The 21,938-nt window shown below is 40.5% G+C and overlaps 1 protein-coding gene across 1 annotated transcript in view; it reads left to right on the top strand.

The window, feature by feature from the left end:
- Window positions 1–2,193: 2,193 nt before the first annotated feature.
- LOC116828568 (SAM domain-containing protein SAMSN-1) overlaps window positions 2,194–21,938 on the top strand; it is a 94,097-nt gene continuing 74,352 nt past the window's right edge. The window contains exons 1-3 of the mRNA XM_032786890.2: window positions 2,194–2,245; window positions 13,956–14,032; window positions 17,098–17,166. Coding sequence (XP_032642781.1) covers window positions 17,101–17,166 — 66 coding nt within the window. The 5' untranslated portion in view covers window positions 2,194–2,245; window positions 13,956–14,032; window positions 17,098–17,100. The remainder of the gene's footprint in view (window positions 2,246–13,955; window positions 14,033–17,097; window positions 17,167–21,938) is intronic.

Below are 21,938 nucleotides of genomic sequence, written 5' to 3'. Positions count from 1 at the left end.
GAGTTATCCTTGACAAATCCATGTTGGCTTCTACTTATCACCTTCTTATCCTATAGGTGCTTACAAATTGATTGTTTAAAAATTTCTTTCAGTATCTTTCCAGATATTGAAGTTAGGATGACTGGTCTATAATTTCTTGAGTCTCTTTGCTCCTTTTTTAAAGATAGGAACTACTGTATGTTTGGCCTTCTCCAGTCTTCTGGGACCTCACCTATCCTCTACAAGTTCTCAAAGATAATCACTAATGGTTCAGAGATTGCTTCAGTTCTTTATATATCAAGAGTGAATTTCATCAGGTGCTACCATCCTGAATACATCTAACTTATCTAAATATTTTTTAACCTCCTTGAGTTCCTTCGCCTTTTTACTAACGTTAATTGAGTTAAGCATTTGGTCACAATTAACCTTTTTAGTGAAGACTGAAGCAAAATAGGCATTAAACATCTCAGTCTTCTTGTTGTCATCTGTTGTTATTAGATCTTTTTTCCCTGCTAAGTAATGGACCTACACTTTTCTTTGTCTTTCTCTTGCTCCAAATATATTTATAGAACCTCTTATTGCATTTTATATTCCATGCTAGGTGCAATTCGTTTTATGCTGTAGCCTTTCTGGTCTTTTCCTTACATGTTTGTGCTATTCTTTTATACTCATCCTTAGTAATTTTACCATTTTTCCACCTTTTGTAGGATTCCTTTTGATTTTCAGGTTTTTAAAGAGTTCCTGAGGTAGTTCTACTGATCCCTTACTATTCTTCTTTTCTTTCCTTTGGATCGGGATAGGTTGCCGCTTACATCTACTCACAGAACCCCCTAAAAAATCCAAATTAATGCAAAAAGAAATGAAGATTTTAAAGAATCTGGCCTTTGGACAGAGTGAGACAGAGATGCAGAATGTTTAGTATTTGTTTTATCCTTTTAAATGAAGAATGGAAACCCCATTGATCTAGTCAAATTAATCTCCTCCCCTTTCTCTTTGTTAAAAATAAGAAGTTTTTGCTTGGCTGCTGTGGGTCATGATTAAAATTGCTACTGAAGGAATTTATTTTTTGCAAAATTTCCAGAGTTGTTACTTATTGTTCTTAAATGACATTGTCCATCTGATCTATCTGATCAGCTGTGCTATTTTATCAGCTAAACTTTTTAAACAATAATGTGATTATTTTCTACAGGTATTCATTTTGTAAAGGTTACAATTGCTGATTTTCAGTGGGAAGTCTTTGAAAATTTGTAGTTTATGTATTCAGGATTTTTTTTATATCCTGTCTGAATTAGGGATGCACAATTGCTTAACAGTGTCATAAATAATCCCCATTTCAAAAAGTTTTACAGTCTCCCGCATTTAATGTCCTTTTTAGGACATATATGCTCATAGTGGACTTGATTCTGCAGCCTTACATAAGGAAAGCTTTCCTAAAAGGCAACATTATTTGGACTACAGGATTCAGCTCCAAATTTATAACAGATTCCTGTCATTTTTAAGGAACCAATTAATACCTTCATAATGAAAGTTCTATGAGAATAGCAGGGTGAGGCCCAGTATATTATAACAATTGTACTGTGGCCATCTAGGAGCATCATGCCTATCAATATTCTGCACACCATGGCCACTTGGAAGCTTACCATGGGGAGAGAAGTGTGATCTTGTTTCAAAAGCATTGGTTCTTCCCATCTGAGCTAAAGTGGCATCTGTGTTAGGTGTATAGTGCCCAAGACACACATTTGGGCAGTTCCTGATGCCATCCAGAAGGGAATAATGGTGCTCATACACACTAACTAGTTCATTGCATTATAAATCTAAATGATATTTATATATATCCTTGACCAGAAAAAAAATATCTGGAAAGCCACAGAATGCTAATGTCAAAGCCTTGAGACCAGAGGTTATAGTATTAAAACTGATTTAAATAATGTTTAAACAGTGTTAGATGAGGCTGCAGGCAATGTCAATAGAAGATGCAATTGTACTCTGTCACACTAAAATCCATCCATCAAATATCCACTTTGGCAAAGCCATTTATTCATGTCCATGTTCTGAGCAGATGCTACAGTATACTGTTGGGCTTCTTTGATTTGCATTCTGATATTATTGTATAGACTTTCCTGTTATTTCACAGATATGGTATGAATGCAGGTGAATGTTTTCCATGCTTTTACTTTAGACAGGAAAAATGTGAATGGTGCACTTTGGCAGAATTCCAAGAAGCCTGAGAATGATTCGTACATCAAAAGGCACTGTCAGCTTGAAGGTAATTGCTAAACGTATTTCAGCTGATTTTGCATTTTCCACAAAGTATTTTAAAGGGCACCTAGAAAATTTTCTCATTTATCACCAATAATCTGTCTAAATAATTTGTCAAGCCATCTTGGAATTTACCTCCTCTGTGAGGGGGGAAAAATGTAGCTTAAATAAAACAAAGTACACACTCTAGGTGATATTCATCCTGTAGTCTATGAGTCACAGCATGCCCCCTCCTCCCCCCGAATGCAGTGAATAGGGCCCAGTTATGCAGACAGCTGAGTATGTGAGTGTAACATCTTGCTCAGGCCATCTGGTTGCGTTACTCACTGCCACAGCAAGAGAGAGCTTTGCTACTGCTAAACTATGTTTCTCCTTCCTGAAACTCCAGCTTGTCTGCCTTGCTAGCAAAATCTTCAGGAGTCTGCCAGTCCATAGCTTGTGTTGCAAATAACAGTCAGTGAACCCAAGTTCTCAAGTTTCCAGAGAAATCTTTCCGCGGTGTCCGGTCCCTCTCACTGAACCCTCACAGAGGTAAAGCTCACAACCTACAAAGAGACAGAACATACGCCAGCCTGATAGGTTAACTGAAGACCCACATCTTCTACAGCATGGAGATAGTTTTATAATAAAACAAGTTTTTAAACAAAGAACAGAGGATTAAGCAGGGCCACCTGGGGGGGCCAAGTGGGGCAATTTGCCCCAGGCCCTGGGCCCCGCAGGGGCCCCCACGAGAGTTTTTTGGGATCCCTGGAGCAGGGTCCTTCGCTCGCTCTGGGGGCCCCGGAAAACTCTCGCGGAGCCAGGGCCCCTCGAACTTCTTCTGTTCCTGGTCTTATTACCACCGAAGTGGGACCAGCTGCCAAAGTGCAGCCTGGTCTTCGGCAGTAATTCAGCAGTGGGGGGCCTTTCCTTTCTGGGACCCACTGCCGAAGTGCCCCAAAGACCCAGCTGCACTTCGGTAGTGGGTCCCACTTTGGCGGTAATTCGGCAGCGGGGGGCCGCCGCCATGGGTCTTTGGGGCACTTTGGCGGTGCATCCCGGAGTGGAAGGACTCTCTGCCACCGAATAACCGCCGAAGCGGGGGCCCCACGCCGCCGAAGATCCCAGACCCCCGGAATCCTCTGAGCGGCCCTGGGATTAAGTTATTATAAGTAAGAATAGAAGACAGAGATATTGTTACAAGTAAAACAAAACACAACACACTTTCTCATGCCTAATATTTAACTTCAGCCGGTTACAATCTCTTTCTAAACAGATTTCTCCCCCATAGTCAGTGTGCAGAGACTTCAACCCCCCCTTGGCTGAAGGATCCACCTTTCTCAGATTACAAGAGCTCTGGACTCTTGTGTCCCCCAGGTGGTGGAAGTCAAAATGGCTTTCTGCTTCCACTTAAATTTCCCAAAGTCTATTGTCTCTGTTTTAAGAGCCAGGAAGGTTTCCTGGGGGTACAGGCTACATCCGCTGTTCTGATTGTTAAGCTGTCTTCCTATCCCTCCTGTTTAGCTTGATGGCTTTGTTTACCTTGTAGGCAGATGTACTTTTCATTGTCCTCTGTGATATCACCTGGCTCAATGTACACTGAAGATACAGGGAAACAGGCAAAACAACATTCCTCTGTCTAGGACAGCCTGGGCTTATGCACAGCTTGCAAAACGCCTTTTAAGAACATATTTCCCACACATGTGTATAGTTCTTTATACATCACACAATAATATGAATAGCCAGTGTGTCACAGTTTGCATATGGTACCTTGCATTACAGCTTGTAGATTATGATAACAGTGAGTTTGGGCAATGAGTATGTCAGGACTAATGTGAGATATGGTATGGTTTGCCTTCTTTCAGTTGGCACTGGGGGCTCCCTGGGTCACAGTGAGTAACTTTACTTACGTGAGTAATGCCAGTGAAGTCAATGGGATACTTCAACCAATAAAGTCTATGGGCCACAGTTCTGTGGCATGGGGATAGACAGTTGTGAGGTGTGCATGCAGTGGGACTTCACATTCTCTATACCCAGCAGAACTTGGCTCTCTATAAGCCTGGAAAGTCATTACTGGTAGACCCAGTGTCAGTGAAACTCACACACAGAGGGATGTACAGGGCTAGCAGCCCCTACTCTAGTGCCTATTCATGGATTCGAGCCAGCAGCTATGGAACATCTGTGTGGCTGCTCCTTGCTCTGCTCGTGGCCTGGAGGTTGAATTTTATTTCTCCTTTCCCAGCCCCTGCATAGTTCCCTCTCACAAAACCTGTTTGGTCAGTATGGGATTTAGAGATGGTAAATTACCCCTCCTTCCCCTTCCATCCTCTTTGCAAAAGGATGAGGTCTACCGATTAACTGATTGAGGTAGAATAACAAGGTTTAGGATTTTAAATGAAAACCCCTTTACCCATTTCTGCATTTTTGCAGGCAGTTCTGAGCACTGTTTGTAATATTCTAACGCATGCAGCTACAGAGACCTCATTCAGGAAAAATTCCCATTAACTTTGGCTGGATTATTGCTTGAGGAAGGGATTGCAGGACAATGATCTTGTCATATTTTGTAACTGCAAGAATCCAGAGAAGGGTGACAAAGGTGGCTAGAGATACAGCGGGACTTAAAGTGGTCATTGTACATTACTTAGCAAGCAGACTTCTGCAGCTCTACTCTGCTCTCTGTACTTTTGTTCCACAGAATATCCACTCAGCCATACCTGATATGCTCTGCTAGCTTCTTGATTCTCACTTATCTAGCTAGTGGTGGAGGAGCTAGTGTAGAATAACTTGCCACTTAAAAAAGCTCTAATTCCATCTGTCTGCCAGCTGGTTCTGCTCTAAGGACTTCTGCCTTGTATGCCATTAGAGAAGCACCCACAATCCCTATCTCCTTAACAAATGAAGTAGACACAGGGGAAAGGAGGCAGAAAAAAAATCCAATTTAAAATTTAATAGGTAAACATATGTGTTTTTTTTAAATCCCTGCTGGAAGTTTAATATAGGTTGGAAAATATACTGTGAAATGATTTACTGGGAGTGAAAACAGCCCTTTACAAACATGATTAAATATTATAGCACAAAGCAACCAAGCTATTTAGGATAAGTTCTGGAGGCTTTTGTACATGTTCATCTAAAGGGTACTTTCATTTTCCAGTATGAAATACCTGTATTTCAATTTAAGGCCCAGATCCTACAAACACTAAGACACCTTCTTAACTTTAAGCATGTGAGTAGCCCGTTGACTTTAGAGAGATTACTCACATGTGTAAAGATATGCATGTGTTTTTAGGACCAGGGCTGTAAAGCCCAATTTAAAACCAAACAAAAATCTACATTTAGTCTGAGCAAAATCCCCATGCTTTTGATGGGATTTTGCATGGTAAGGAGTAAAATCAGTAGTGGGAAAGCTATAGGGGTCTCCCAACGAAGCTTAGGAAGGAAACAGGGAGTATATGATACAAGCCACTGTGTAGGAAGCAATGAAACCTGGTGGAGTTCTCTAAGAGAGAAAATTGTGCTGGGATTTTTAATTGATTTTTTTTTAAAGTCTTTATTTTTTTTTTAAATTAAAGAAAAAGTAAACCAAAAATAGTACACGGAGCAAGACAGTTACAGTTAATAATGTGAACCATATTATCAGCATCAGAACAGAGGAATGCTCACGTACACATCTGTTCCTTCATGGCTCACGTTTTGTATTATGGTTCCATTTATAAATAGTTTCTTAATACATGGTTAATAGATGTTTTACTAAATGGTTACTCAGCTGTCATACTCCAAAAGATTGCTGATCACCACGGTTTATAATATCTATGATACCTTCTACGGATGTGCTTATAGCAGTCTGTAACACACACTCTTCATGTCTGTAAATTATGACAGCTGATGATTTATTAACTCTTTAAAAGCCCTATATAAATGAAACCTTACTCGAAAGTGTGACTGTTTCATGTATTTAGCTTATTTCTTTTCTTTCTTTGTTTCAGAAAAAATGACTGAGTGAGTGTAGATTCTTGGCTGGGGAACAAACATAAAAAAGTTGGGAAAGAATTGTCAAAACCCTATGTTCTGTGCTATGAGGCTGTGCCATTGTGCTCCCTTTGAAAATAGATGTCTTGCTGCTAGGTAGAGACCATGGTTATGAGTAGAGCTGGGCAAAAAAATGTCAGTACATAGATTAGCTGCAGAAGAATGTAGTTTTGGATCAGCCTAAAATGTTCTCCAATTCCGTGAACAATTTTGGCAAAATTAAAAGGGGAGGGGGATATTCTGAAAAAGTCAAAACATTTTATTTCAACATTTTTAAAATTTAAACTTTTCAACTTTTTGTTTTTAAATTAATCTAGATTTAACAAAAAATAGAGAGGGGGAAAGGAGAACGATGGTGGGGCTGGTAAAAAAACAACAACAACAACAACAAAAAACTCCAAACAAAAATATTTTGTTTCACTTGAAACTTTTTTTTTCTTATTTGGCCACTGAACCAAAAAAACATTTGTTTGTCCAGGTCTAGTTATGAGGAGTCTTTCTCCATCATTTGCCAGCTTGTTGGAGAGATTGGTTGGACTGCATAACACAGGCCTATTTAAGCGTGTGCATAATTGTTTGGGGGATCAGAGCCTAAAGCTATTAGTAATAAAGGTAAGGTTTATTTCTAAAGAGGTGAGTTCTGCACTCAGAGTAAACCAAGCAAAGCAAAGACATTTAGAAGAGGAAAGACTGACATTGTCTCTACCTTTGTCAGAGGCTGTTGTCCAAGGGATGGCTGCACATATGGTATGAAGATCATCCACTGTTCTGAAATCCTCTTACCTAGGCACAACAGGGTAAGGTGAGGACAGCGTGCCAGTTTTAGCTCTGAATTTCCTTGGTTTCACTGATTTAAGCTAAACTCTTAAGTACTTGGAAAATAGAGCTGTATGGGCCTGATCTAGAGAAATCAGAGGGAGTCTTTCTGTTGGCTTCAGTGGACTTTGGACCAGTCCCTATGTTCTCACACTTCCTGACGACTTTCTGGGTGAAATACTTGCAATCTGCATGGAAAGTTTTTTAAAGCACCATAATAGAAACTCAATTTAAATGTAAACCCAAAATTAAAAAAAAAATAATGAGGGGAAAAAAATGCCGCCATGGTTAAAAACAGAGTAAAAGAGGCAATTAGCAGCAAAAAGACATCCTTTAAAAATTGTAAGCCAAATCCTACTGGGAAAAATAGAAAGGAGCATAAACTCTGGCAAGTCAAGTGCAAAAGTTTAATTTGGCAGGCCAAAAAAGACTGAAGAACAACTAGCGAAAGACACACAAACTAACAGCAACAATTTTTTTAAATGCATCAGAAATGGGAAACCTGCCAAATCATCAGTGAAGCCACTGGATGATTGAAGTGCTACAGGAGCACCCCAGGGAGACAAGACCACTGCGGAGGAGCTAAATGAATTATTTGTATCAATCTTCACTGCAGAGGATGGGAGATTCTCACACCTTATCCATTCTTTTTAGGTGACCAATCTGAGGATCTGTTCCAGATTGAGATGTCAGTAGAGGTGGTTTTGGAATAAATTGATAAATTAAACAGTAACAAGTTACCAAAACCAGATGTCATTTACCCCAGAGTTCTAAAGGAACTCAAATATGAAATTGCAGAACTACTAACTATGGTATGTAACTATCCTTTAAATCAGCCTCTCTATTAGATGACTGAAGGATAGCCAATGTAACACCAATTTTAAAAAAAGGCTCCAGAAGCGAACCTAGCAATTACAGGCCAGTAAGGCTAACTTCAGTACCAAGCAAATTAAGAACAGAATTATCACACTCATAGTTGAACACAATTTGTTGGGAAAGAGTCAACATGGCTTTTGTAAAGGGAAATCGTGACTCACCAATCTATTAGAATTCTTGAGAGTGTCACCAAACATGTGGACAAGTATGATACAGTAGATATAGAGTACTTGAACTTGCGGAAAGCCTTTGACAAGGTCCCTCACCAAAGACTCTTAAGCAAAATTAGCAGTCCTGGGATAAGGGGGAAGGTCATCTCATAGATCAATAACTGGTTAGAAGATAAGAAACAAAAGACAGAGACAAATGGCCAGTTTTCACATTGGAGAGAAATAGCAGGGTCCCCCAGAGATTTGTACTGGGACCAATGCTGTTCAACATATTCATAAATTATCTGCAAAAAGGGGGTAAACAGTGAGGTGGCAAAGTTTGCAAATGATACAAAATTCCTTAAGATAGTTAAGTTCAAAGATGACTGTGAAGGACTACAAAGGGATCCTCAAAACTGGATGACTAGGCAACAAAATGGCAGATGCAAGTCAGTGTCATAAATGCAAAGTAATGCACATATGAAAACATGATCTCAACTACATATACAAAAACATGGGTTCTAAATTAGTTGTTACCACTCAAGAAAGAGATCTTGGAGTCATTGGATAGTTCTCTAAAATCATCTACTCATGGCTCAGCAGTAGTCAAAAAGCTAACTTTAGGAACCATTAGGGAAGGGATAGATGGTAAATATAATACCACTATATAAATCCATGGTATCCCTGGAATATGGCATGCAGTTCTGGTCACCTCAACTCAAAAAAGATATATTAGAAGTGGAAAAAAGTATAGAGAGAGGCAACAAAAATGATTAAGGGTTATGGAACAGCTTCCACATGAGGAGAGAAAGAAAAGACTGGGACTGTTCAGCTTGGAAAAGAGATGACTAAGGGGGTGAGTGATATAATAGAGGTCTATATAATCATGACTGGTGTGGAGAAAGTGAATAAGGAAGTGTTATTTCCCCCTACACATAACACAAGAAGCAGAGGTCAACTGAGGAAATTAATAGGCAGCATGTTTAAAACAAACAAAAGGAAGTACTTTGTCGTACAATGCCAGAAATATAACTGCATTCAAAAAAGAATGAAATCAGGGTTTCTCAAACAGGGGTCGCTGCTTGTGTAGGGAAAGCCACTGGTGGGCCAGGCCGGTGTGTTTACCTGCCCCATCTGCAGGTCTGGCCGATCACGTCTCCCACTGGCCGCGGATCACTGCTCTGGGCCAATGGGAGCTGCTGGAACCCCATCCTCTGTCCCTAAGCCTTTGACTGACAGATGCTGTGACTGGAGAACAGGAAATGGATCACTCAATAATTGCACTGTTCCATTCATTCCCTCTGAAGTATCTGGCTTTGGCCGCTGTTGGAAGGCAGAATACTGAGAAAGATGGACAACTGGTCTGATCCAGTATGGCCGTTCTTATGTTCTTATGATATTGTTGCTCAATGCTTATGCAGTGTTTGTTTCTCCTTTCTACAAAATAGGCAAACAGGCTTTATAGGAATCCTAAATGAGAGCCTTTAAAGGAGGCTTTTGGCAAGGGATGCGACTTAAGCGAACTATGCTTTTGTAATGAGCAGAAGAAGGGAGAATGGGCCTATTGATGGATAGGCTAGCTAAGCTACTGATCTGTGGTATGGGAGGAGAACAGTGGCTGATACAGTAGGGAAAACAATAAGAAAAATATTTGTGGAGGAAATAATTAAATGATTTTTCTTCGGCCAGAGCTGGTTTTTAAACAAACCAAAAGAGTTTCAATATTTTTGTAATATTTCAGAAGGTGTTGGCCATCTGGGAAAAATAAGGTGATTAGAAATGTAGTGTTACATTGAAAGGTAGAGTTTTTCTGATCTTCTCCAGTGTCTGATGTACTATAGATTTTTTTTTAAGCCCTTGTTAAATTCCCAAAGCATGCAAAAGGAACAGTGCACATTTTTGAAGTTGATAGGTATTACAATGGAAGGGCTGCGGCCCATAAGTTGTGAAAAACATTACAAGAAGATTTACAGTGCATCACTATTGATCAAACTTTCTTACTAAGAGATGATTGTTCAAGGTCTGCAAGTCTACTGCATAATAGGAACTTGTGCTAGATGTAACGAGTCATACATACTGCACAGCAGAGTCCTCCACCCGTTTTGTGATACATGTTCAAGAACGCGACTTCAGCGTGCTCTGGATCAGGCCCTGAATGTGACTGTTGTTTAGTCTCCATAAAAATGAATTAATCAGACCATTGATGCAACAAGTACATAATATTAGAGGTCAGATAGCAGGATTATTCTCTACTCAGGCTGTTCACAATGCCAGGCTCACTGGCTGCTTCTCCTAAAATGATCATCATTGTAACAATTAATAATGTTGCCGTTCAAAATGTCATTACTAGCATCAGAGAAAAAACACTGAGAAAATGGAAAAAGTTCCCACCTCCCAGAGCTAATGGTCCTGATCCTCCTTTGTCCTGAGTCTAACATACTACCACACCAGAGCAGTAGGTACATTGTGGCTAGCATTTACACAAATTGCTGTGAGGCGTATGTATGTTACTTGCCCAAACAAGTGTGCATTTGGTGTGTTCAGTGGACTGGACAGGTCCATCTGTGTGTACAGGTCAGATCTGGTGATGCTTTGATTATAGATTTTACATCAGTGAAATGGGGTACTGTCTGGGGACTATCTAACGCTCGTTACTACTGATGGCTCTTTTTGTTGTTGATGATGTGAAGTGATGTTATATTTTTTTTGGCCTAAATTGAATTCACTGTACACACCCAATAGTTCTTCGTTTAATGTGTGATTCAACTTCCCAAAGAAACTATGTAAAATAGCAGCTTCTCACTTGGCAGATCTCCTTCTTCTGTGTATTTAACCTTTCTGCTTACTCATAATAATGATAGTAGTAATAACAAAGTAAGATTTTTCCCTTATTTATCATTGTGGGCTCCACAGAACACACACATCTTTTGAAGTGCAGCTGGGTTTTTTTTTTTCTGGTTTGTGTAGCCACACATTGATTTACTTAGTTCCAGTTGCAGAGCCACCTGTTATCTTTATGTCTGTGCAGCCACATCAAAGTGACTTGGCCTGAGGAATCTATATTAATGGGAGTAGTACCTGAGCTACAGAGAACCCAGCCTAATTTTCAGATCTTAGCCACAATTTGCAGGGCTGCCAGTTAGGAAAAAAAATATTCTAAATGAAGGAAAATCTGATGTGGAAATGATTGGGACACAAGTATGGAACCCTAGAATGCCATTTTTACCAAGTCACTTCAGAGTAGAAGCGGCAAAGAGTCTTGTGGCACCTTATAGACTAACAGACGTTTTGGAGCATGAGCTTTCGTGGGTGAATACCCACTTCGTCGGATGCAGAGTAGAACTACACTTTAACTGGAGCTGGCAAAAGTATTGGCACTTGAATTGGCAATTTCTTTAACTTCTGGAGTTATATGGGTAAAAGAGTTCACAGCAGACATTGCAACATCGTATGAGCCATTTAAGTCCCTGATCCTGAAAACATTTAGATAGAGTTTATTTTAAAAGATTACAGAAAAACACTCCCAGCTTCTATGAGTCTTGGGATCTCTCTTTCCAGTGATGAACAAATTCTTGGGAGAAAGCTAGTTTTGCTATTGACTATATATGTGTGACCATATATAGCCATACAGAGAAAGTAACCATTGCCCTGAAGCTTAATCTAAAAGTGAACTTTTAAAATGTCAAGGCCTAAAAGGGAATGCTGAAAAATTCTGCACTAAATCTTTAAGGAGGAAAAAAAAAGTTGCCAGTGCAGTCAGAGTGGGTTTGTTTGAAGAAAGTGGGTCAGGTTTCAGGAAGGGTCTGGTTTGGGTTGACACCTGGAGCTCAGGAATGCAAGCTGGTGGTCAGACTTCTACTGGACAAACACCGAACTGTGAAGCACTACAACCGTGCCTGCCTGTTGCATCACTCATTGCTAACAAAGCAGCCACTTTTGCAGAGCTCTAGCAAGTCATCCACTATATGTTTAACGTGAGCCATCTTGATGTCCAGGGAGGGGCTGCTGACAGGATTTCTCTGTGTGAAATAGTTAATGTCATACCTGTCGATTTTCCCAAGGCCTTAGAGGACATGGAGGTGGGTATTTCCAAGAAATACTGTAAAAGCAGCAGAGAATCCTGTGGCACCTTATAGACTAACAGATGTTTTGGAGCGTGAGCTTTCGTGGGTGAATACGCACTTCGTCAGACGCAGGTAGTGGAAATTTCCAGGGGTAGGTATATATATGCTAGCAAGCAAGCTAGAGATAACAAGGTTAAGTTCAATCAGGGAGGATGGGGCCCTGTTCTAGCAGTAGAGGTGTGAAAACCAAGGGAGGAGAAACTGGTTCTGTAATTGGCAAGCCATTCACAGTCTTTGTGTAGTCCAGAGCTGATGGTGTCAAATTTGCAAATGAACTGAAGCTCAGCAGTTTCTCTTTGAAGTCTGGTCCTGAAGAAATACTGGTTATTTTGAAAGTCTGATCTTTTGGGTTGGTTAATCTCGGCTTTATGTGCATGGACATACTGCTGGATTGGTAATTGGTTTGCATGGAACTTTTTATTGTTTATCAGAAGAACCTAAATCTTGAGCTAGATGCTTTTTATTTATAGGTGAGTTAAAATAAGTATGACAAAACATAATGCATTCTGTTAAACCTTTTGTTTCGAGGGGAAATCAGTTACATAGGCAAAGATACATGGGGAAAAATATTTGACTCTTCTTAAGCGTAAAACAAAATATCATGGGCCGTAATTTACAAAATGTATCCCTAAAGCAAGGCTCCCAAAATCCACAATAATATGCTTGAGTAAATGGCTTGATTGTCAGAAGTACAGTCCCTAAGGACTTCTCACTATAAAAAAAATCTCCACTCATGTGAGTGTTCACATTATTTTCTTAGGCTCTCATCTTGTCCTCACTTGCACATATGAGTAACTTGATAGATAGAATTGATACCATTCAGCTCAATCAAACTTAAGTGTTTGTAGGATCTAGCTTTTATTTGCCTCACAGGAAAATGCAATTAGATTCTAAGCACACATGGTGAGATTCTGACGCCTTTACTCTGAGTTCTCCCATTGCAGTCAATGAGAGCACTTGTCTTGTAAGGTGCTACTCTGCAGGAATAAATGTGCCAAATTCTGGCTCACAATGAGCAGAGTTTATCATAAGAAAAGACAAAAAAAAAAATCATTCTCACCAGGATTTACAAACTTTGGGGTCTTTCTTCCCCATGATAAAGAATTATTTTAAAGCCTAGTCCCACTGTCGGTGAAAATGGCATCAACCATCTATGCACTATTAAAGTCAATGGGAGCTTTTCCATTGACTTCAGTGAGAGTAGGCTCAAGCCATAGTGGTTCAAACCAATCACTTGCTCACCTGTTGGCTATCACTAAACTCAGATAGCCTTCCCATGTAAATGTCACGGCTCCTTGAAAAGAACAAAGTAGAAAGTTCAGCCTTTTGAAAACACTTCTTACAGTCCAAAGGAAAAAAAAAGATCCTGGATTGCAAAAACCATTTTTGCTGAGGGCCATAATTTCAGTCTAAATATTTCATACTCTGAAGCTGCAAAATAGCGATGCACAAGATGCTGGTTGGTAGGGATTCTGAATTAGTAAACTGAGGAGTTAAGTACACATGAAACAACAAACATAAATGGATTTTATTTATGTAAGCTATTTTGTCAGTTTCCTCTTTAGTCTTATTTCAATTCATCTTTATGACGAGATAAAGTGTGCATCTAAGTGATGTGAAATTAACTTTGGAGGGTCAAAAAATAGCTAAATACATTTAGCGAGTTTCAAACCTTATATTGCCTGGAAACAAGCAACACTATGGACTTTCTTATAATTATGTAAGTAAACGCCTAATCTTTTTCCAGAGCGCAATGAAGATTTTCCTATCACTAATAGGATACACTTACTGCAAGGAAAAAAGATAGAAGAAACCACATGTCAGGTAAAAGAAATATGTTGTCTATTAAGTATCTGATACTCTATCCATAGAAAAAGCATATTTCTTGTATCTATTTGATTTTATAATTGATGTGCATCTGTATTTGGGAAGTGGAGTTTCGAGGAAGAATCAGATGATGATTTGTGTTGCACGCCACTTTCATTATGCAAACCATGTGCGCTTTAATGCTTTACAGACTTGTTTTTCAAAGTGACTAGGTATCTGTTAAATTAGTACACTGGAATTTTATCTGACAAGACCTGTGCTAAGTGCTTAGAACATTCTGGCACACTCTGCATTGATATATGTGTTCTAATGCTTTTGGAATTTCTGTAAACATGTACTGTCTCTCCTGACACTCCTCTTCATAAGACTACATTAATTAGCCCACTAGTATGAGCAATTAAGGAAGTCTGACCCTTGGGCCTGCATCCTATAGTTAACAAGTAGTTAACAACCTGTGATCAGCTGGAGCAAGCTGAGAAGCAGAGTGGCACAGGAGGAATAGGTGTAGCTAGTGATGGTTCAGGAGTCACAAGAACTTTTTTTCCTCCACTTTTATTTCACTTCCAACCAAGAATTTCCCTTCCACTGTTTTCACTTAAAGGGCCAGATCCTTATTAGGTATACATTGGCTTAGCTCCCTTGACTTCAGTGGAATTATGCCAGCTTGCACAAGCTTGAGGATCTGGCCCAAAATATTCCAAAGCACGTAACGTATGCAAGAACTTAAAGACCTGTGATTTTGGTAGATTTTTTTTTCCATACTGTAGTGCATCTGGATGCCAACAATAAATGCTATGGAAGGCTCCTACGTGCACTTTCTCCACTGGGAGTAAACCCTACAAGAAACAGTCCCGTTGGTTCTGGAGTGCTACTCTTAAAAGGAAAGAGCATCCTAGCTGCAATCTCCTACCCTGAGGGCAGTGGAGATGGTACACAGAGCAGGTCAGATCCATCCTATAGCTGTGCTCTGCTCAGCTCCCATGGTAGAGCATGACACATTACAGTGAGTAGAAGTCAGGGTATCCCTGGAAAGAAGAGGGAGATTGGTGACTGGAAAACTGTTGTGGTCCTGCCTCCTTCTGCTTCCCCTCAGAGCCCCTTCTGTGGCAATATTGTTGGCAGAGGGAGTGGGTCTTATTCCAGTGTCTCCCACAAAAAGCAGGTATGGAGGGTGGGGGGGTTGGCTCTCTTCCCCCCTTGTTTTTCTCTGATCTTCCTGTTCTCTTCCTCCATCTCTTGCTGCTAAGTATTAGGAAGCTTTCCTGGTCTCTGCCATCCCTCATCAGTGCAACAGGATTTGGGGTGTGCTCCACAATTCTTCCTCTCCTCTCATTCCCATCAGTTTGGGGGATCTATGGTACTGTTCCCCTACCCCAGGGGAGCAGCAACTGGGGTGTCTCTTGTTGCTTCCTGGATGGATTCCTAGGGACTCCTTCTCAGGCATCAGAACAAGAGACAAGGTTTACTTTTGCTTTGAGCCTAGGAGTCTCCTAGAGGCCTTTGAAACATCACAAAAAATTCTAGCCTCTAATATGGGCTGCCTCTATTTTTGTTTTGATCTCTCAAGGAAAGCTGGAGAGACTGAGCATGTCTAAGTTTTGATGCCAGTTTGAGACCTGCAAGATGTGATTTTTTTTTTCCCAGTGGCTGATTTTGAAAATAGTGGCCTTTTTATGGATTTATTTTAGAATAACAACTTTACTGGATGGTTATTACCCCTGCCATCCATGAGAGCGAATGAGGCTCAGGGTAAAATTGATGTAGTTGCCTTTTTTAAATCTTTGAATGTTGTTCTCATCATTTTTCACTTCCACTTTCTGTCCAGGACCTGAACTGGAAGAGCCCAACATTGTGGGTATGGTGAATAGAATAAGCAAACCTTTTATTATCTCTCTCTCAACTTTAAAAATAATCTAGTAGACTTCTCTGAATGCTTTTAAAACTTAACCCCCTCTTCAGCCTACAACTTGATGCCTGATTTTATTCCAGGACTACATGAAAAGCCCTGAAAAAAAGGGGCTTGCAAGGGAAATACAGTTTGAAGTTGAGCAACACGAATGGCCCTGCAATAATTATAGCTTATGATAAAGAGTATCTCAGGGAAGCTTTACTCTCAGCTTTTATTTTCATATCCTTGTTCTTGTTCGTTCTTCTCTGGCAGCACTGACTTGATGGCTCAAACCTGTTGTAGCATATGGGGAAGAATATAAAATATGAAGTAATAGTCTTTGGGGTAATACATTTTCAAAAATGTTTCCTGCCTCATCTCTCATGTAAATTCTTAGGTTGCATTCAGCATTCAAAATGTCATTCATATTCATGAAGGAAAGAGGGCTAACATTCATTACTTTCACTGATAAGCTATAAGCACTGTCAGGCATGCCCACCAGGGACTGCATCAGTGTTTTCTCCATGATGTTCCTATCATGGGGACATTATGACCAGAAGAGTGGTTTATGGACACATGGTAAAAGCGTGTTTGTGTTCTTTTCTTACTTCATAGACCTCTGAGAATCCTTCCATTCCTTCTGCATTTTTAACCCTATTCAAACTCATACCTTCAGGGTTCTTCATTCTCACCCACTAGCCTTCCAGCTAAAGAGGCCTTACAGAGACAGTCTTTGGAAATCTATTAGTGCCATTCCTACATCAGCTGGAGGAGTCATTGTTGAGAATAGTCTGGTATTCTGTAGCATTCCCAACCTCTAACAGTCTGGAGGGTAGAGAATCGAGACCCGAGCATCCCAGCTGGCAATGTACAGCTCTGTCACTAGGTCAGTGGGCTGACCCCTGATATGCTCATATATGCAATGATGAACCCAATTTACGATCAGCAGAAAGGGAAAATAATCTTAGTTCTGAGACAATTGATGAAATAAACAGAACGCCAAACTGCGTTCTGACAGATCCAAAATGCTGAAGTGTCAGATACAGTTTTTATACACAGGCAGTACAACTTGGAGAGCTTGTATAGCTCTCACAGTGCTGTTTTATAACACTTGCTGTTACATTCATGTTTTTTTCATATACTAACTATTGGGATTTTTTCCCTTATGGTCAAGGTGATGACTTATGAACAGTGGATCCCACCTCGAGTTCACAGTCTGACTGAGCCTAGTAACAATGAAATGGTGAGTTGTGATAAACACTTTTGTATTTTTCCTCAGATAAGAATGTTCTGCAAGTGTGAATAGTTTGACTATGATTTCTTTCACTGGATTTCAGATCTCAAAATTTTGAAAGCCCTCTTTCCAGATCTATAGTATTAGTGACACTCATTATATCCGTTATGGAAACAGAATTTTTAATTCCTGTTAGGTGTTCTTTCCTCATGGAACCACACATCTGTTGCCCCCACCATCAGCCCTGCTTAGTTGGGCCAAATGGAAGGTTGAGGCCCAGGGTTAAAATAGCAAGGTTACTGAAAGGTCAGGGTTGAGTTTCATGATATGTGAAAGAATTTTTCACAGTACTGCCTGCATCATTCCTAACCATTGCTCTACATTAACCCAATTTTCTTTATTTACAAAATCAGCATGTTTTGCAAATCAGTTCTACCATGCAAAAGTTTTATCATAGCATAGAATTCACATATTTATTATAGCCCATCTGGGAACAACATTGGAAACTACCAATACTTTCCAAAGAAATGTTATAAAAATATTTCTCATAGTTAGATCATAATAATACTAGAGACAGGAAGACAGGTTTATTTACTCTTATTGTGCTTAGTTTGCATTTTTGCAAGGCTAATAATTGCTATGTAGTTGCATAATTATTTGGGACCTGCAAACTAAGTTAGAAAATAATCACTGAGGCCAGATTCTGTCATGCTTATTCATGCTGAGAAATACCATGCTTCACAAGTAATCTGACTGAAACCAACATAGCTTCTCCCCAAAATCGGTATTACTAAAAGTGAGTAAGGGTGCTAGGATCTGGCTGATAGTGCTGTTCACTTTTATTTCAAAATGCTGTTTTATCACCAGATTAATCCACCCAACAGCTCTGGGAGTAGAGCTGTCCGATGTATTTGTTGGGAATAATTTATCGGGCCAAATGTAGCCCTTTTCTGTTCACACATTTTTCATGAATAGACTTTTTAATGTTTATAGATGTGTTATTCATTAGTGTTCAAACTGTGTATGCAAGTAAAATTCAGTTAATGGGTGGGTTGTTTATTTAGACTACTCATAACTAGTTATTTGTGGTGTGTGATTGGTCACTGTAGCGGGGTGACCGCTCCAGCCTGGAAGGCATTGGAAAAGCCCTGCAGAGGGCTGGGGCTGGGCAAGGGAGTAAAACCCTGGCTGATTGGGAGAAGTGGCTGAAGCTGGAGCCATGCCCCAAAATGAGCAACTAGACCTTATAAGAAGGCCAGGGAAGCCAGAAGCAGCAGTCTCTCTCTGACTTGAGAGGGAGACAGGCCTGGCTGCTGGGGAACTCACCCAGGGGACCTAGAGGGAGGCAGGGCTGGGGAAAGGCCTTAGGGGCTGGGAAGCCCTAGGCCAGCAAATCCCCAGGCTGTAAGGTCTAGCTCTAGGCCTTCTAGCAATTGGGCTTGCAGAGGGGCAGCTGGAGGGTGGGTAAAGGCAGCCAGTCCAAACCCCTTGTTGCATGTAAAGATTGACTGATAGACTGCAGTCTGCCCCTGGGCATGGGGGCTAAACAGAGGCTGGCAGTAGCCATGACTGAGGCGATGCGGAGATAGGAGGTGGGGAAACCCAGTAAGACTGCTGGGTTCTGCAGGAGGCAGAACCCTGAGATAAGGGCACTGGGGTCCTGGGAGGGACACTGGGGCCAATGGCAAGCGGATCACCGGCCTGTAGAGGGCGCTCCTGGGTCAAAGAGCTAATTTCCAAGGATGACCAGCAGGAAGCACCGCAGGAAAAACCATTCCCCAATGATTGTGCAAACAAATACTCATCCAGAGTGTCAGAACAGTAACTAAAATGAGTCCCAAATGTGGTTGAAGTGAACAGCTGTTTGAAATTCAAACATCTAATTATGAACACTGGTTTTCAGTATTCACCCGGTGCTCTCTGTTAACTATTATCCTAGTTTCAGGGAAGAGAAATGCAGAAAAGAGACTTCCTCAAGATCAGGTTGCATTATCTTCAGAGCCAGTAGAACAGGTAGTTCTTGTTTCAGCAATCCCAAGACTACCTTGGATGCTGATTCTCACTTAAAATAAGTACCCAGTAGAACCTTTGCCTGATACTAGAATAAAAATGTTAACATTTTTTTCACACCTTCACTTGGTGGTGGTGGCTGCGTGTTACAATGGAATTATAAAAAACAGCCATGAGATGGCTGTTCTTGTGACACTTGCCCACTCATCCAGAACAAATAAGCTCTAGAAATCTTACAGAATAGCCAACTGCCATGAGATTCGGGCTTTGGCAGCATAGTTAACTCCCGGTATAATTTAAGTTACTCCTCACCCAACACCTGAGCATGCACAATAATCTCTAGCTTGATCAAGCTTTCTGGGCCGTCGGGGTGATGGGTTGGAGCTTGAATGCCACCAAGATTCAATCTAGTAGTTCGGTAGGGACTCCACTTCAGTATAATTTCTAGACTGAGACAATTCAGCTATGTTAGGATAAGCAGCCAAACATTTGGATTTGGATGTTTAGTTAAAGCAAAACTCCAGATCTTCTGAAAGCTCCCCGCCACTAATAGATATTACAAGGTTATCTGTGTCCATACAAGATAGCTATTTTGTTTATTATTACATTTAACTAACATTAGACACTCCCCAAAAGTGCTTTTTAAAAAAACAAAACAAAAGAGGATCACGCTTTATCCATTAGTAAAATTATCTGAGTAGATTATGTGCCATTTGATCTTGATGTCCCCTAAACATAAATCCTAGATCAGAACCCCAGATCAAAAATTCATGGGCCTGGTTCTGCACTGCCCTTGTGTAGTCATTGACACCTGTGCAAAATGGGTGCTTAACAGAGTTCTCCACTTGCACAGCAGTGTTAACATTTTGCACTCCCTTTGGCACATGCTTTGCAAAGTAGATTCATGAGGTCCCAGACAGTGAGATAATTAAATCCCATATTTCTGCTCTGTTGTGAACCAGAACCTGAATCTGAACATATTTGAGCTGTGGGGGCTTTGAAATCTGACTCAGGACCTGCCAGGTGTTTGGATTCAGCCAAAGACTTGCACTGAGAACTCAGGTCCAAAGTTTTGGACTTCTCACTGTATCTCTCACAAGAGGCTCTAGGGCTGGGTTCTCAGCTGGAGTACGCCAACATAGTTCCACTGAAGTCAAGGGAGCTACTCTAGTGCTAGGGAGCTGGCTTCTAATGCCTAAATTATATAGAATGTAGAAATATTGAAACTCGCTTAATCTTTCAGGAGTGTTCTGATGAAATGTTTATCTGAGTTATGCTTGGTTCACCACAATTCCTACTATTCTATGACATCTCAAGAGCCTATTTAATTTATAATTTTTATCCATTATTTTTTTCAGTCCTTTAGCCCTGTCCATTTCTTATAAATTCCATGCAACTTGTGCACTGCAAGGGCTATAGTTTAGGTTGGAAATCAACTTTGATTAGAACTTGCTTAGGATTTAGTATTTTGTGGGTTTGCCAATGGCCACTATTGTTCCAGCAAGACAGTGAAACAAAGTCACAATGCAGTGCCTTCCTTAAAAACACCATTTGCCTTTCCGCTGAACATTTAGTGAGTCTTTATTTCTGCTTGCAGCAGTTTCAGGGCTCAACACACCAATATCTGAACTGCTGGAATCCAAAGTGTAGAAATCTCTATTGACAAGCATTGTGAGGTTGATCCATTGAGCAGTATTTTTGAAATCTGAAATGAGTGTATGTTGTACCTACTTTATGATGACTGTTGTTGGATGCTCCTCTGTATTGCGTGAATGCTTGTGCTCCATAAGTGCCTCATCCTACATTTCCTGCACCAAAGTGAGAGCTGAAGGCATGCTGAATCTCTCAAGCTCAATGCTTACGTAACCTACCAGTGTGCGTTAATTAGACTGTGCTGGCAGAAATGATGCAGACCTGACCTCCTCTTCTGTCTTTATCTTGGCATGGAGGATTATGCATATGAGGAAGCAGGAAGGAACTTCGATGTGTGACTTAATTGGTGGGGAGAGTGCAACAAGGTCTATGAATTACTTGCTGATAACATCAGCATTGGCAATTAATCATTTGTAATCAGGACCACCCAGAGGATTCAGGGGGCCTGGGGCAAAGCAATTTCAGGGACCCCTTCCATAAAAAAAGTTGCAATACTATAGAATACTATATTCTCGTGGGGGCTCCTGTGGGGCCCGAGGCAAATTGCCCCACTTCTCCTATGCCCTCTCCCCGACCACAGGCAGCTCTTGGAAAAATAAACATTTAAAAACTTCTGCATCTGGGCACAAACCCAGTTTTGAGAACTTCTTTTCAAGTCACCTTTACAAGGTATCACTGGTTCTCAGCATCACCTAGTGCAAAAAGGCACTAAAAGCTCATTAAAAGGGTTGGACAAATATTTGCTGTCAAAACTTTTTTTTGGATCAAAAACTAGGGGTTTTTAAAAAGCAGAAAAAATCACGGACAATGTCTACTTTCCTTCAAAATTTTTTGTAGTTTTTTTTTAATTGAAAAGCTGAAATTAGTCTGCCAAAACCTGAACATGGTTTGGGGTTTCAGAAGTGTGTGGCCAAATATTTGCTGCTTGCTGTGTTTGTTTAAAGAACCAATAAAAAAATTCTGCTTAAAAATAATCCAAAATTTTTGAACCACCTCAGCTTGTGACCAAATGCCTGAGCCCATCCAGTCAGAGATTTTTCCAGTTGTCTGATACTCTGCTGGTTTCCTTGACTCATATCTGTCTCCATAACTTTGGGTTCATTTAGCTTAGAACATAA

Source organism: Chelonoidis abingdonii, chromosome 1 (genome assembly GCF_003597395.2).
Source record: "Chelonoidis abingdonii isolate Lonesome George chromosome 1, CheloAbing_2.0, whole genome shotgun sequence".
Classification (NCBI taxonomy): Eukaryota; Metazoa; Chordata; order Testudines; family Testudinidae; genus Chelonoidis; species Chelonoidis abingdonii.
This window is presented reverse-complemented; position numbering and strand designations above follow the sequence as displayed.